This window comes from Hypomesus nipponensis, chromosome 3 (genome assembly GCF_054491055.1).
Source record: "Hypomesus nipponensis isolate SF chromosome 3, ASM5449105v1, whole genome shotgun sequence".
Classification (NCBI taxonomy): domain Eukaryota; kingdom Metazoa; phylum Chordata; class Actinopteri; order Osmeriformes; family Osmeridae; genus Hypomesus; species Hypomesus nipponensis.
This window is the reverse complement of record NC_140363.1, coordinates 3,387,565-3,403,696: the sequence shown is the minus strand read 5'-3', so window position 1 is coordinate 3,403,696 and position 16,132 is coordinate 3,387,565. Positions and strand designations below refer to the sequence as shown.

The following is a 16,132-nucleotide window of genomic DNA, read 5'->3' as shown; positions in this document are numbered from 1 at the left end:
AAACCTACCATTAGTTGGACAATGTGCAGCTAAATGGCAGGGAACTGGCGCGAAATATAGTGGTTTTCATTCGAAATGTATTATTTACTGCCAGTGTAACATAGTTATCTGGGTTCAGATTAAATTCCACTAAATTGGCAGAACTACGTCACCTGCTGTTCAAATGTGTATCTGCTCAGTAGCTGTAGCGCAACATTTAATTCCTCAAAGCAACAATGTAAATAACGTGAAAAGTATTTAAAAGTTGACCCAGTTGTTAGGTCAAAAAATGTAAAATTGTTCATTGGGCGCACACTTCTGCCTGCTGAATTTGTGAATAAAACCTTGTACAATAACCAAACGTTCAATGAAATGGTACATTTGTCTAGACAATATGTAATGCAAATTGAACAAGCCTGGTGTATTCCTGGCCTTAGGGTTAGAGACTAACACCTGTGCCACAGGTTGATATGCAGGACTCCAGTGACAAGCTGAACATGGCATAACTGTCATAGTTTCCAAAAGCATCTTCAGGGACTGACACAACATGGTCTGGTTGTCTAATTAAATATCTGTATACATATTTACATAAAAAAAACGATTCAACTTACTACGACCCTTATCCATTAGTTTATTCTAAAGAGTGTGTTAACTGAATAATCTTTAAATGTTGCATTAAAGATACATGCCCATGGATATTTTGAACTATTAAACATTACCAAATGACTCGCCATTGAAATCATCAGCATTCTAGTTTTGTTCTTATTCGTTGACGTTCTTTGTGTGATAGACAGACGAAAATGTCCAATGATACTAAACACAGAAATGGCTATATTTGATTGGCTTAGATGGTTTTGGGAGCAGTGTTCCCGCCTTCTTCTACGGAGACACAAAACCTTTTTTTACAAGTACACAAATCTTTTTTGCAAGTACATAAATCTTGCCTTCTTCTACGGAGACACAAAACGTTTTTTTTGCAAGTACACGAATCATTTTCTACAGAGACACAAATCTTTTTTGCAAGTTACAAATCGTTTTTACAGAGCACGCTCTCCTGGCACTAATTTCACGCCATAGTAGCCACTCAGAAGCAGAGTAGAGTTGGGTTTTACCCTCAATAGGGGCGGGGATCCGCCTTGATGGGGGAACTGACAGATTGCATTTTCATTAGAATTTTGCAACAAAAAGAGCGTGATGACAAGTAAATGCTAATGCGTTAGATTTGGGGGCGCTGTTTAGCTACCACATTGAATCTCCATTTGAATAAAGAGTCGAAAAGACCGTGTCAATACGAAATGCAATGCAACAAGCGTTCATTCAAATTTTTCTTCAAAATAATACAAACTGAATTGCGGATTGCATTGTCATTTGCACATTGAATTGCCATTTGACAACTGCTTTACCATTGGAATTGCGGATTGCATTGTCACTTTGCGCATTGAATTGCCATTTGACAAATGCATTGCCGTTTGAATAAAGAGTCTAATAAACTTCCATAGAAATGACGTACTAAGAGAGGTCGTGTAACTTCGGCTCTTTAAATCGATTGTCAAGAGCGTTTCCATGACGTTCAAAAACACAACCGCGCAAATTGCAATTTATGTCTGAAATGCATGATGAGCAGTCATCAAACAAAACAGGTACTTTATGTAGCAATCTTTGTCAAAATATATTTATTTTATTTCTACAATCTGGTCGTTTTTGAAGTCAGAAGTTGTTTGTAAAGCTATTTGTTTTGCAAGTTTTTAATTAATGACTGATAAGGCCGTCAGAGTTTTCCTTGATGCTAGCTACCGTTGTTAGTAGTTAGTGGGTTGATGCTAACGGTGTTAGTCATTTTTCTGCATTCAGTTACATGTAGGAACATCTATCTGTATTACATGCCAATGTTTATCAGTGTTTATTATGTGGCAACGACGGTACGAGCGTTCTGATTGGCTAATGGGTAGTCATGCCAGCCGCGTATTGCCCTCGTCGCCGGTCAATAAGGACAGAGCCTGTTTAAGGGAGAAGGGTCCAAATCATAGAGTTAATATAACTAGAGACAGCTACTTCTGTCTTCCAAGATGGCTCAGTGGCGCAGTGAGGCAAGCGAGAGCGAGAGACTGGACGCAGCCATCTTTCCACTTTCGTGTCTTCCGGTCTAGCTTCAAACAGTGGCTCCTATTTCCCCTAGCTCCGAGACCTCGTACACGCTTGCAACTAGCCGTACATGTCATACTTTGCGACAACCAGTCGCGAGCATAGATTTATATGGTTACGAGCATGTGGGAATTGCAGTTGCAGAATCTATGGGCAGAATGGGGTACAAGTCCGATAAGAATCAGACACATGATGCAAACTTAACGGAAATGTATTCTGTCACTGTATAGTGATCCTTTCACTTGTTTTTTAGGCTATATGGCTAAATATAGGGCTATTCTAGATAAACTCATCACATATGTTGCTTTTTTTCTTCGTGGAGTATGATTTACAACGCATTGTATCGGATGAAATAAACTGTTAACATGAACAGCTCCGTCGTTGTTCTCGCCAGGCAAACAAAGCTTAATAGTTATTTTGGTAACCGAAATCTTCCATAATGCAGACTTACCATAGCTTACTGTCAACTTTATATTCAAACGAAATGCCACAAAATTCACACTGCCTTCAATTTCACATCAGTGTCGAAATGCGACCTGTGTTTTTCATGCTCAACCTAGAAAACCAAACGTCTATTAATGGATATAACGTGATCGAACAACACGTGTTAATAATGTAATAAATAAAAGCTCGAGAAGTGTGTCTAAAATATACTTTATTGAACATTTGCCTTTGAAAGGGGCATGTTCATAGAACCATAGGCTACAAGACGTTTCCATCAGATGTAAGTGGGGGTGAAACATTGTCCCACAAAAGCAGTCTGGCTTGATGACACGATCAAAAATAGAATAATGGGTGTGTTTAACAAAAGCTCCTGAAGGCAAGATTAATATTATTGGGGTGTGCTTGCCTTCGGCTAGCACAAACCATTGTAATCTCACATATATATTATTGTTGGAATGCTGCTTCAGCATTCTAAGTATTGTTCTTTGAATCTTTATTCAACTTATTATTATTTATCTTCTATTTCTTCCGTGGCACCTTTCAGCGCCTTCAAATCTTCAGCTATTTAAACCATTCAACTATCAAAAAATTCAGCAGTTTCAGGGCTACAACTTTTCAGCTTTGTACCTCTTATGGTTGAATTAATATAAATCAATATTCATAATATTTTTAACATGGGTTTCCAATGGAGTTTTCTTTCAAATCCTTTCAAACTTCTTAAAACTTCTTCAACTTCCAAATCCTTCTTCTTCCTCAATCTTTCAGCTAGAGCTACCATTTAAACTTTAAAACGTTGACAAAACCCTAAACTATTTTTATATAATTCAGCTTTTTGATATCTATTCAACTTTTTTTGATATCACTGATTATGTTTCATGACTTTTTCAAACCGTTTCTGAGATTTACATGGGTGTTTACGAGAAAGCCCACAGTGCATACTGAATCGCTTAGAGCTGAGGGAAGCTTCGAGTGTCGTTGAAAACATATTTCTAGTTTGCCACCATTGCCACAATTTTTGCTCTTCATGCTTCGTTTTTTGATCAATAGTTAGCTAATTTTGTGCTGGTTGTAGACAGTTGTCTGTGGAATCTAAAAGACTTACACATTTGTTCAGAGCCCCACGAAAGCGAGACAAAGTCCAACTCTCGCCCCATAGAGTCCAATGCAAATGTGGTGACAAATTCGTCACAGAAAACAAAAAATAACAAGATTTATAAACTGCCGTTATAGTCGTATTTCGGAACGCACAGATATAAAAAGGACATCTCTGGTTTCGGCAGAGTCTTGGGTCTCGGAAAATATCTTTATTTTTTGGATTGGACGTACAGTTTTGCGTCTACATTAACTTGTTTGAGGTGTGGATTCTTGCTAAATTTCTGGTATTCTCTGCCCTCAGCGCATTAGCAGCCATAGCTGCACCATCACCGTGGCAACCACACAAACAAGCGCCTGTCTCTTACACGGGTGATTGGCATTAGCTGACAAGACAAGCGATTCAGTCAACTCGTCTCATTAAAAGACTAAGAGCACCACAACACAACTACTACCACTACTGATACTGCTATATCTTATGCCACACTACAACTACTAATTCTGAAGATGCTGCTAATATCTCTTTTGCCAACTACTATGCTAATGGTAGGCTACTGTTTTGTTCTACTACGCCACCGAGTGCGTTCACTTGACTATGAGAAACCCGATAGCCATTGTCGGTTTATGCCAATAATAGTAGTGTTTACAAGTTTCATAAGCACTTGCTCAATACTGTTCCTCCAATGAGCAACTGAGCTTTTGTTCTGAGGTAAAGTTCGGTAGTTCTGAAATCGTCTGCTTTTCCCTGTGAAAGCAAGCTGTTTCACCTTTGGCCTATTTCAGACAAAATCTGAATTTCCGCAATCTGAATCTGAATTTCAGCAATCTGAATTTCAAGAATCTGAATTTCAAGAATCTGAATTTCAAAAATCTGAATTTCAAGAATCTGAATTTCAAGAATCTGAATTTTTGAAATGTGTATTTTTGGATCAAATAATTCTGTTTAATTAAATTCGGCATACAAATAATTCAGATATTATATATTAAACAGCAAAATATTTCAGTTTGATGAAATTCGACACACAAATATTTCTTAACTTTCTTATTCAAATTCAGATACCTTTGTCAGCTTTAGCTCCATACACTTTGTACATCTTTACTGTATCTCCCCCACACATAGCATTTCACTCCACTCACTTTCTTCCAACGTCAGAACCACACACCCCTGTCACAATAAAAGCAGACAAGAAAATACCTTACAAGTATCAGCACAATTAGAGGGAGCGCCATAATCTGTGATGTGTCCTCTCGGCCACATCAGTCACACTGATGTCACACTCGGCAATTCAGTCAATTTCCCGGCAAATGTTGTAATGTAATGCAATGCGTATGTGCACACCGCCCCCTACCGAACAAGATGGGTAGCTCGGTCAGCAGGTAGCTGAAAAAGAGAGGCTACTGACGTCACTCTGCTGCGCCGCTCAGAATGCATTTTCGTTTTCGAATTATGGGCAGTTCTTTGCGGGCAGAACACGAAAACGAAAATGCATTTCTGGAAATGCATTTGAATTTGAATTGTGTTCACGATTTTGCAGCCATGTTCTTGAAAATGAAAAAGCATTTCTGGAAATGCATTTGAATTTGAATTGTGGTCACGATTTTGCAGCCACGTTCTTAAAATGAAAACGCATTTCTGGAAATGCATTTTCATTTGAATTTTGGTCACGATTTGCTTCCATACCAAATATTCTAGGTTCTATTAAGATCTTTTTGAACTACATGCAAGACCACAGTGACAAAACACATCAATACAACATAGGTATAAGCATTTTACATTGCAATTGACTTTTTCCAGTCTAAATGAATAGACAACTCATTCCTCGCCTGGTATAATGTGTAATTACAGTAGCCTATACCACTATGACTATTCTGACAGGAGCAAAAGTGATCGTGAAACAAGCCAAGATAGTGAGTACTGTTGAAGCTCCCCTGACTGACATGGGCCCCCAAAAATAGGTAAAGACTAATATGAAATTACATTATATGACATAACATATAAACTGTCACCATTGAGTATAAATATATTTCAAATATGATAATACAATTAACTGTCTCTTTGTTTTTACTTGTTTGGCAATAAAAGTTAAATATCCCCATTGACCAAAAACATCCATATTGACCGACCACCCCTCTGTGTTGGCATGAAATGGTTTATTCCTGCCTTAGCGCACACACGGCAAAGCCGAGGTTTGAAATTTCCCGGCATGACCGACCGGTCGAGGTTAGTAAGTAGTTTATTATATGGCATTTAGCTTTAGCTTCTTTTCATTTTGTAAACGAAAATAAATGGTACCTCTAGGCTAATTGTAGTTAGCTCTCAAGTCTTCTCACGCTGTGTTTCATGTGTTGCCTAGCAACTCATTACTTTTGATAGAAAGCGGACAACATGGTTCTGCTAAAATGGCTTTGATTTCAACACAAAATAACGACACAAGTGATTCAAAGAGTCTAGTTTTCATCCTCTCTTTCGATTACAAATCTTTTCAGCATCATCTGGATAGTAAAACTCAACAGCCGACTCGTCGATATCGCTCATTTTAAAGCTGACGTCAGAGGGCACTACGGATCCGTATCAGAGAATCGGTGCGTTCGACTTCATGCAGCGCCGGCGTCGTCTGCAGCCGCCTGCAGCCCGGCTGACTTGAAGCAGCCAATGACGTTCTCAGATTCAAGGCAGCCGACTGCAGCCGACTGTCGGCGCCGCCGGCGCTGCATGAAGTCGAACGCGCCTAATGTCTCAACTCTCTGGAAAATTCCGGGTTCTGAACTGGTTGAAGTTCCATGTGAGGGCGCTAATGAGCGAGTGCAGAATGAATGGAGGTCTATGGAGCGGTACCCCCTCAAAATCCACTTTTCTCAGGATGTAATTTTTTGTCTAGTAATTTGAATTCTGAATTTGAAAGGGGAGGCAAAAAAATACACATTGCTGGCTGTTAGATTGTTTTAAAGTCACCTTTCTCTTCTAAAAAGCTTTTGAAAATGTCATTGACGTCATACACATCGTATGACCAGAGCTACTGCTTGACGGCAAGCTCTGGTCACTTACTTTTTTCTCTCAGGGCATCGACAACACAGCTGACAGGTTAGGCTCTCCCAGTCAATACACATGCTTGAAAGAGTTTTGGCTTGCTAATGTTGTTGCTAATGTTGCTAATGCTCCGACATTCTGATTCCGCTTCGGATGCCATCAAGCGGGAGCTCTGGTCGTATCAGTCCTTTACTAACCAATCAGCATTCAGTAGCAGAATGCTAGCGTGTTATGGGCAACAACGACTCACCCTGTAAGAAATCAAAAGGACATAAGTACTCGTTCATTCAATTTTCGACCTATAATCCATGTTGAACATGCACAAACTACAATCAAATCGGAGATTTTTCAACGACAATCAGGCAAAAGAGACAAATTTAGCCGTTTAGCTCCATAGACTCCCATTCAACATGCACTCGCTCGCGATCACCCCCAGTGGAACTCTGGTGGAACTGCAGCCAAATTCGGTACAATGGGGTTTAATAGGGAGTGGCAAGGCTCTCCTTAAACAGGCTCTGGTTGCAGTCAATTGCAGTCAGTCAGTTGCGCTAGTAGTCAGAAATAGTGATCACAATGTCGCCTTGTAAACATAAATCGGGTTTTCAAAAAAGTTCAGAGAAAAAACAGAGAGAGAAAAGACTAAGGTGAGGTTTTCAAATAAAATCAAGATTTTTATGTGTAGAGTTGCTGCTACTGTCGTGTTGGCCGCAGCCTGTCTGAAGATTGACTAGCAAGGTGAATAGCAAATGGGATGTGAGATGACGGGTTACGTGACACTGACACACTACATTCAGAATTTTTTTTTTTTCCAAATAGGTTAAAATAAATATTTAAGTCACTCATTGTTGTAAATACAAGTTAGCTTGTTCAAGTCTTTCAAAATTGTAAATGGAGGCTTTGACCATGTCACTGTTGTTATCGTTACTTATTTCAGATATTTTGTACAGGCTCCTGAGGCGAGCGGAATAATTTAGAACGGTGAAAAGACAGTTTTTCTGCAATGACGCAGAAGGTGTCCGTTATCACCCGATGATGTACACCCCTGCAGCCAATCAGAATCGAGTATTCACCCAGAACATGGTATAACAGGTGATATTGGACACCTCGAAGGGCATTATCCGGCCTATACCATGGTCACTTGCCATTAATTCATGTTTTCAGGCGTTTTGCTAAATGAATCTAACGTTTTTTAACGTTAGCCAACTCTGATATTTTATAGTCCGCTCAGCTCATAGAACCAACACCGGCTTTCCCTTGGCTGAGCTACTGTATTAGCCCGAAAGCTAACGTTATGCTAGCAAGACAATCGCTACCAAGACGAAACGTTTGACACCTAGGTTGTCTATGTAGTCCAAATATTAACAAAGTTTTAGGGCGGCAAAAAGAATAATAATAATAATAACTAGAAAAGGCTGTTCCTGCGAAACAGCAGTGAGAATGCTGAAAACCTGAATGGGGATAGCTGACCATGCTAAAAAAGCTGAAAATAGTGACAATTTAGTAGAAAGTTGTAAGCTGAATGTATTGTGAACATTTTAAAGGTTGAATGGTGTCTCTATCTGAAAGTATGCTGAAGAAGTTAAGTTTGAAAGAGGAGGACTGAAAGTATGCTTAAGAAGTTAAGTTTGAAAGAAGAAGCTTTTTTAATGATTTGAAAGGATTTACCATTACTTTTAAAGGGAGAATAATTTGCACAAAAACCTTAACATTTTTTTAAGTATAAAAGGGAGAAATACCAAAACACAGCACACATCTCCTGAAGGAGCTGAACGTTTGTTTTTTTATATATAATTTTTTTTTTATTGCTGAAAATACAGAAATGAGAAAATACCAGCAAGCTGAAAGCTGAAATTAATTTCAAAAATGTGTGAGTCACACAAAAGAGGCAGTGTGGAAGCTGAACTGCATGATCTAACAAAGCTAAGAGCTAAAATAGCCTACAATGAGGGAGAAGCTGAAAGCTGAACTGTTAAACAGAGAAGAAGTAGGCTAGCTAGTCATAACAAGAATATTATCGTTTTAACAGCTGAAAATATAGTTGAGATAGTAATAGCAGTAGCAGATGTAGCCTACCATTGAGTGCATTTACTCGGCTTTCTTAGTAGGATTCAAACATACAGCAGTAGGGCCAATACAGGAAGACACATTGACACTTTTTTGCAGAAGGATGATGGTGCAAGTTTCGTCCGTGGAGCATACAACAATTAATAAAAAGAATCATGTAGACGCGTTTATTGAGTAATCGCATAACTAATTACACATGTAAACGGAGTAATTGTAACATTGGCATAAACCGACATTTGCTATAGGGTTTCTCATGGTCAAGTGAACACACTTAGTGGCATAGTAGAACAAAACAGTTGCATTTTTAAAGTAGTTAGTAAAAGAGATACAACATCTGCAGAATAAGTAGTTGTAAAAGTGGCATAAAATATAGCAGTATCAGTAGTGGTAGTAGTTGTGTTGTGGTGCTCTTATTCTTTTAATGAGATGAGTTGACGAGCTTGTCTTGTCTCCACTAATCAGCTAATACCAATCACCTGTGTAAGAGACTGGCTCTGTTTGAAATGTCTTAAATTGCGTCTTTCCTTCCTTCCTTCCTTTTAAGACAGCAAGGTCTGTTCGAAATGTCTTAAATCTTCTCTTCCTGTCTAATAAGATACCTTGAAATACGTCACATAACGGTCATTTTTTAAGAGAGCATATGAGCTGCCTTGCTGTCTTAATGGCGGCACGTATTACCCATAACTCTGTGCGCGGGGTACACACAGCGCAATGACGTACATCCTGTCTTAATAGGCTGTTCGAAAACAACGGTTTTTAAGATACCTTACCCCTAAGAGAGCTGTCTCGTTAGACACCTGTCTAGTAAGACGTCAAGGATTAAGACAGCTGTCTTAGTTTTCGAACAGAGCCACTGAGTGGCGCGTGTTTGTGTGGTTGCCATGGTGATGGTGCAGCTATGATTGCTAATGCGCTGATGGCAGAGAATAATATAAATGTAGCTAGAATCCACACCTCAAACAAGTAAACAGACGCAAAACTATACGTCCAATCCAAAAATTAAGGATATTTTCCGAGCCCCAAGACTCTGCGAAACCAGAGAGTCCGTTATATGTCTGTAAGGTCAGAAATACGACTACCGGCAGAAATACAACTACCGGCAGTTTCAAAATCTTGCTCTTTCTGCTTTCTCCAACGAATTTGTCACCAGATTTGCATTGGACTCAATGGGACAAGAGTTGGACTTTGTCTCGCTTTCATGGGGCTCTGAACAAATGTGTACATCTGTTGATTATTAGGAATATTATGAATATTGATTTATATTAATTCAAACATAAGAGGTAGAAAGCTGAAAAGTCACAGCAGGCATGGCCTGAAACTGCTGAATTTTTTGATAGCTGAACAGTTTTAATAGCTGAAGATTTGAAGGCGCTGAAAGGTGTCAAGGAAGAAATAGAAGAATATGAAGAAGTTGAATAAAGATTCAAAGAACAATACTTAGAATGCTGAAGCAGCATTCCAACAATAATAATAAAGAGAAACAGGAAAATAATAGTGCATTCTCACAACAGCATTCTCACAATAATAATAATATGTATGTGAGAGAACAATGGTTGTGCTCGCCGAAGGCGTGAGCACACCCAATTATATGAAACATATAAACAAACAGATAAGAAAAAATAAAGTTATTATAAAGAATATAACAACATTTGTCTTTTTTTTTGCCTTTGGCAAGCACAAACCATTGTTATCTCACATATAAGAAATATTGCGTGACTACCTCTAGCAGAACATTAGTTTAGCAGCTTGTTAACTTCTGGGAGATAGCTAGGCTAACTGCTTTACTGCAAGGGAGCTGCAGAAACGCCACAAGCAAATAGGCCAGGTTATACTATTACAACTATTTTACTCATTTTACTTTGTGATATGAAACACAATTGTGAAGTGTAATGTACATTATTAGCTGATATAAGGAAGCAGTTACATCTACTTTCGGAAACAGTAGTCTACTATTTCACTATAGCATTAGCTTCATGACATTAGCCTCTGTTGCCCGGGCAACACATACTACAGCGGTCTATGATGCATCTGTTTTCAATCGTTAAAATAAAAATTCCTAACAAATACATTTTCGTTGTAGGATTTATTATGACATTAGATTACAAGTAAACGATTTGTTGGTGAAATTATCATTACCTGTGGTTTCAAACCAGTGTAGCTCACTGCAATGCTGTACTAAAGCATAGTCTAGTAGCTAAAAAACCCCATCTCCACAGCTGTTTACAGTAGCCTACGTAGGAAGTCAAACAGCGGCACATGTTCGGCACTACCCTTACATAAATCAGAAGTCTTTCAAGAGGTGAAACTATCTGACTAGTGACTACTAACCTGAACTCCATTGCCACAGCCTAAACTTCAATCGGTTCATGAACATAATTCTTTTCAGCCTAGACCGTACAACGGAAGTAACGTTAAATTGAATTCAACCAACGCAATCGCTACCAAGACAGTCTAGTAGTTGTAGCCTACAATTTACCGGGGCAGCTTCTCCACACAGCAGGGCTATATCGCATTTTGCCTTGTTACTGACAATGATCGCTACTACTGACATTTTTATGAATGAGTGATTTTCCCCTAAATAAATGTCAAGCTTATTTAAGTTTTTGGTGGCATATTTTCAGTTAGCAGATGGTACTATTTGAATCGCGATTCCATCTGAGATAGCTACTGCTGGTAACGTTGTTGTTATAATAAGCTTCAAAGGGGGTTCTTTATTAATGAATGAATGCAATATGAGTAGGCTAAATGCCTGAAAATATCACAAGAAGGGAAAGAAATTACAATGACGTTTAAGTCATAGAGATTAGGTCAATTTTTACATCTGTCTGCCAAACGTATTCGTTTTTATCCAACTATGAAGCTGCTGATCACCATTCCCTCTTGCAGGGGAAATGAGAAGACAACTATTTCATTCTACTCTCCACTCTTAGTATTTTGAGTTGTAAATGAGCAGAAAATCCTTTTATCCTTTTAAATCTATGTAATCTTTATAAATAATAAGTAGTCTATCATATAAAATATACAGAATTATTATATGGCAACGACGGTACAAGCTTTCTGATTGGCTAATAGGTAGTCATGCGAGACGCGTATTGCCCTCCTCAGCGGTCAATACGGCTCCGTATTGCCCTCTGACGTCATCTTCAAAATGAGCGACGAGTCAGCTGCTGAGTTTTACTATCCAGATGATACATTCCAGCCTCAGTTTGATATTTCCCGGCATGACCTCACTCTCGGTTAGTAAGTAGTTATTATTGCCCTCTGACGTCATCTTCAAAATGAGCGATATCGACGAGTCAGCTGCTGAGTTTTACTATCCAGATGATGCTGAAAAGATTTGTCATCGAAAGTGAGGATGAAGACTAGACTTTCTGAATCACTTGTGTCGTTATTTTGTGTTGAAATTAAAGCCATTTTAGCAGAACCATGTTGTCCGCTTTCTATCAAAAGTAATGAGTTGCTAGGCAACACATGAAACACACCGTGAGAAGACTTGAGAGCTAGCTACAATTAGCCTAGAGGTACCATTTATTTTCGTTTAAAAAATGAAAAGAAGCTAAACATGCCATATAATAAACTACTTACTCACAGTTAATGTGAGCGCGCGCATCGGGCTGTAGCGCGGCATTATGGGATTTGTAGTTTGTGTGTTATTGATGCTTCATATTGTCGCGGGCCGGATATAATTGTACACCGGGCCGGATGTGGCCCACAGGCCTTGAATTTGACACCTATGATCTACATCATAGAGTGATAAATAGTCATCTATACATAACACTCATATCTAGACAGTAATACAAGCTATTTAACACTGTTGTTAAAATTACTTTTCACGAGAAGCCATCCACAGTGTATAAAAGTATACTTAACATAACACATAATAGTGACATTAATGGAGGGTCGGTAATGTTGTTGTGATGCACTTTTTGTAATATTTGCTGAAATAAACTTTACATCCTGATGTTACGGGTACTACTGTTGAGAAACTCATACTAGTTAGGCTGTGTGCTGTCTTGTGACAACCAATGAGATGCACCAGATGTGATACCAAAGCTGATGCACTGTGTGCTTTATTCTATGGAAAAGTACACCTACACCTACCCTGCCGATAATGCATCGAATCGTGTAGATATTGGACATTCAGACAAAACACTCAATGAAGAGTACCTGATTAGTTTATGGTTGGTGTCAACATGCATCACCGATTTAAGGCCTGGAACTGACTATATTCTTCGAACAACACAACCCAATGCAGTCATTCTGGACAGGACTCCCAATATATCCACTTGATGAAGCGAAGCTCTAACACGATCGTACTTTGTGCCCATCAGCCCTCAAAATGCCCTTCACCATCCTATACCCACAGTGTGGCATTCTGGATTTTATCCCACTGTCAAGTCTGTCCAACTCTTCATCTGAAAGACAACTGTTTAGTGATTTCACTGACAAGTCCGATTCTGCCATATGCCTATGCCCAGTCTGTTTGTAAGAAACTCCTAAGAGGCCAGTGATGCACAAAACAGGAAAATTCTTCTCGAACAAACTAGTCAGATACTCACGACCTATGGCCACTTTAGGTCGCCCAATCCCTCCTTGTTCCAGCTCTGCAACTACCGTGTGCCTGTTGTCATATTTAGCCACATCAATGGCATTATGAAGCTGTCTCAAAGCGTCTGCTTTATCACGAGGCACAGACATCTGAGGAGATATAGCACTGAGGAAAACTAGCTCTTGGGAACAAACAAATTCAAAATAATCTAAATCTAAAGCTACACTGCTAAGGGAATGTTCCATACATGAGTGAAGCCTATCCTTCACAAAATGTAACAGTAATGTCAGATTCTGGAAAGAAAAAGACTTATCCCCTTACTTTGACATGTTCTCATAGCCTACTAGGCGAAGGCAAATACTAAATGTTAAATTTTATAAAGCCATAAACATTGAACATAAACATTGAAAAGGAAGCTATCATTTTGTAATTTAAGTCTTTGAATTTGGCAGAGGAGAAGACAGAGGTTTTACAAGTTTCAAAGTACTTAGCTCATTGGGCTCCATCCTCCAACTCTATCCAAAGAGCGACTCTTAGTTTTTGTAAAGAAGTAAAGTTTGGTTGTTCTGAAATCGTCTACTTTTCCCTGTGAAAGCAAGCTATTTCCGCTTTGGCCTAGTTCAGACAAAATCTGAATTTCTGCAATCTGAAATTCTGCAGTCTGAATTTCTGCAATCTGAATGATAACAATCTGTATTCCCACAATCTGAATTTCAGAAATGTGTATTTCTGGATCAAAATAATTCTGTTTTATTAAATTTGGCATACAAATAATTCAGATATGATATATTCAATAGCAAAATATTTAAGTTTTAGGAAATTGGACATACAAATATGTCAGATCTTTCATTTTCAAATTCAGATACTTTTGTCAGCTTTTAGCTCCATAGAAATTAGCCCACTGACTGATTCTGAATTTGAGATATTCCCCTAAATCTAGCCTATTTGATTAATATGTTTCTGTGGAATAGAAAAAGATACATCGGATGGAGCCTTGTAGTTACATTTGTCTTTTGAGACATTGTGTGGCCTTATTCATTGTGTACAAGACATTCCCCAAGGCCAAATTGAGGTTCTGTGCGACACATCACACATATGCACACAAAGTGTGGTCCAGAGAGGTTAACCTCACAGCAGGAAATTGGATCTTGATTACAGATTGATGTGAAGGTCAGATGTAATCTTAGGTTATTGGGGTGGAAGAACCGTCCCCCCTCCCCCCATTTCATATAAATGTTTGTTTCTTATGCTGTACAGCCATCACTTGACTGTTAAATTAGATTTTGGTGTTACATTACATGATCAAGACTCACGACCTTTCCAGGAAATTGTAGGTCAACCTTGTGTCAGTCCTGACATCATGTGGAACTTGTCATCAATATTGTAGTAGATGGCTGATGTCAAAAACAGCTATAAAGTGTGGGCCCCGTTTACTCTCCGAGACACTGAGCCCACCAAACCCATACAGACCTTGTTGAGCCCCAGTCGGAACCCACATTCCTCCGCAGACTTGTTCAGGCCGTCTTCAGCACCATGGCCAGCGTCAGCACGCTTTTTCTCGCCGCCACCTGTTGTGTCTATTTATGCCTTGCGCATGGGGAGGAATCGTTTGAGACCCGTTCTGTGGAGTTCCCGCCAAAGACTCAAGAAGAAAAGGATCTGGTAGGAACAGTTCAAATGGGTCTTTGCCTTACTGTGTGTGTTTAGAATGACTCCTAGCTGAAGGGCTTTTCAACAGCGGCTGGATAAAAAAACTCAATTTAAAGTGATGGTTTTGAGTAACCGGCATTCTTTCCTAAAAACGGAAAACTCTTGGGATGTGTGCATTAGACTACATTTATCAAATCCAAATTGATAGATAGCAAAAAACATCGGTAAACGCATGCTTTCAATGGTTCCCTTTTAGATTGAAGCTTTGCAAGAAGTCCTGGAAAAACTGAAAAACAAACAAATGCCATCATCGGAGAAAAAACTAGGATGGCTTCCTTCGGTAAGAGACTAATTTAGCCTATAGGCCAAACGAACAAATATTTATTAATTATTTTCCACAATAACTCATAACGAAAATACATTTTCGTTATATATTTTTTAAACGTAGAACATTTTCTAAGTTTGTATTGTCAGTTCTTTTCTAGGTCATTGTCAGAGCTGTAGGCCCACAATTAGTCTACTGATAGGTATGCTTTGTTGTTTGTTTTCAGTGTGACGCGGGCGAACAGTGCGCCGTGCGTAAAGGCGCAAGAGTTGGAACGCTCTGCGGCTGTCCTCGAGGATCGTCTTGCAACTTCTACGTCCTCAAGTGTTTGTGAAAGATGGAATAACAGAAATGTAACTAGCCTCACACAAATTGAATAAACAGTTGATGGTGGAAATTGTTGTATTAATGTCGTGTTCCCTTATACCTTGCTATATTTTCATTTTTGACAGAATTTATTAAAACAAATTAAATGGGATTAATAAAGTATGACTTTATAAAAACTGCGATAAGTTATACATATTTTTATTCAATATGTTGAATTTGTGCATTGGACGCGTACAATGTGTTACAAAAAAAGAAAATAGAACGGACCTGATGAACTGCAGCTTCTGTGCGTGAAAAGGCTTAATAATATGATAACATGCAATAATTAATATAAGCGATCGGTGCTTTGCTGCATAAATTACATTAACTTTAAGGACGTGCATTAAAATACAGGCTACGTTAAATATAGCTTAATTCAGCATAATGTCTCTAAGTATACAGTAACCAGTGCCGTAATTAATTCAAAGTAATCGGTGATGTGTTGTAAAAACGTTAATATTAAGGGACGTGCATCAAAATATAGGCCTAAATG

General features: G+C 38.7%; 1 protein-coding gene and 1 pseudogene across 2 annotated transcripts; one reads left to right on the top strand and one right to left on the bottom strand.

The window, feature by feature from the left end:
• Nucleotides 1-1,565: 1,565 nt before the first annotated feature.
• On the top strand, nucleotides 1,566-15,636 carry LOC146299178 (cocaine- and amphetamine-regulated transcript protein-like). 2 transcript variants are annotated; one of them, XM_084684519.1, is made up of 4 exons: nucleotides 1,566-1,619; nucleotides 14,807-14,960; nucleotides 15,205-15,288; nucleotides 15,500-15,636. In XM_084684519.1, exons 2-4 carry the CDS (start codon nucleotides 14,832-14,834, stop codon nucleotides 15,605-15,607), a joined length of 321 nt encoding a protein of 106 aa, XP_084540645.1. In that variant the 5' UTR covers nucleotides 1,566-1,619; nucleotides 14,807-14,831; the 3' UTR covers nucleotides 15,608-15,636. The 2 variants fall into 2 exon arrangements, with proteins under 2 accessions (XP_084540645.1, XP_084540646.1); XM_084684520.1 differs by lacking the exon at nucleotides 1,566-1,619 and having other exon boundaries at nucleotides 14,338-14,960.
• Nucleotides 12,847-13,997, bottom strand: LOC146299179 (uncharacterized; annotated as a pseudogene).
• Nucleotides 15,637-16,132: the final 496 nt, after the last annotated feature.

Coding starts and splice junctions, on each gene's coding strand:
- LOC146299178 (XM_084684519.1), top strand. CDS start 14,832: ATGGCCAGCGTCAGCACGCTTTTTCTCGCCGCCACCTGTTGTGTCTAT. Junction 14,961..15,204: donor CTCAAGAAGAAAAGGATCTG/GTAGGAACAGTT, acceptor GTTCCCTTTTAG/ATTGAAGCTTTGCAAGAAGT. Junction 15,289..15,499: donor AACTAGGATGGCTTCCTTCG/GTAAGAGACTAA, acceptor GTTTGTTTTCAG/TGTGACGCGGGCGAACAGTG.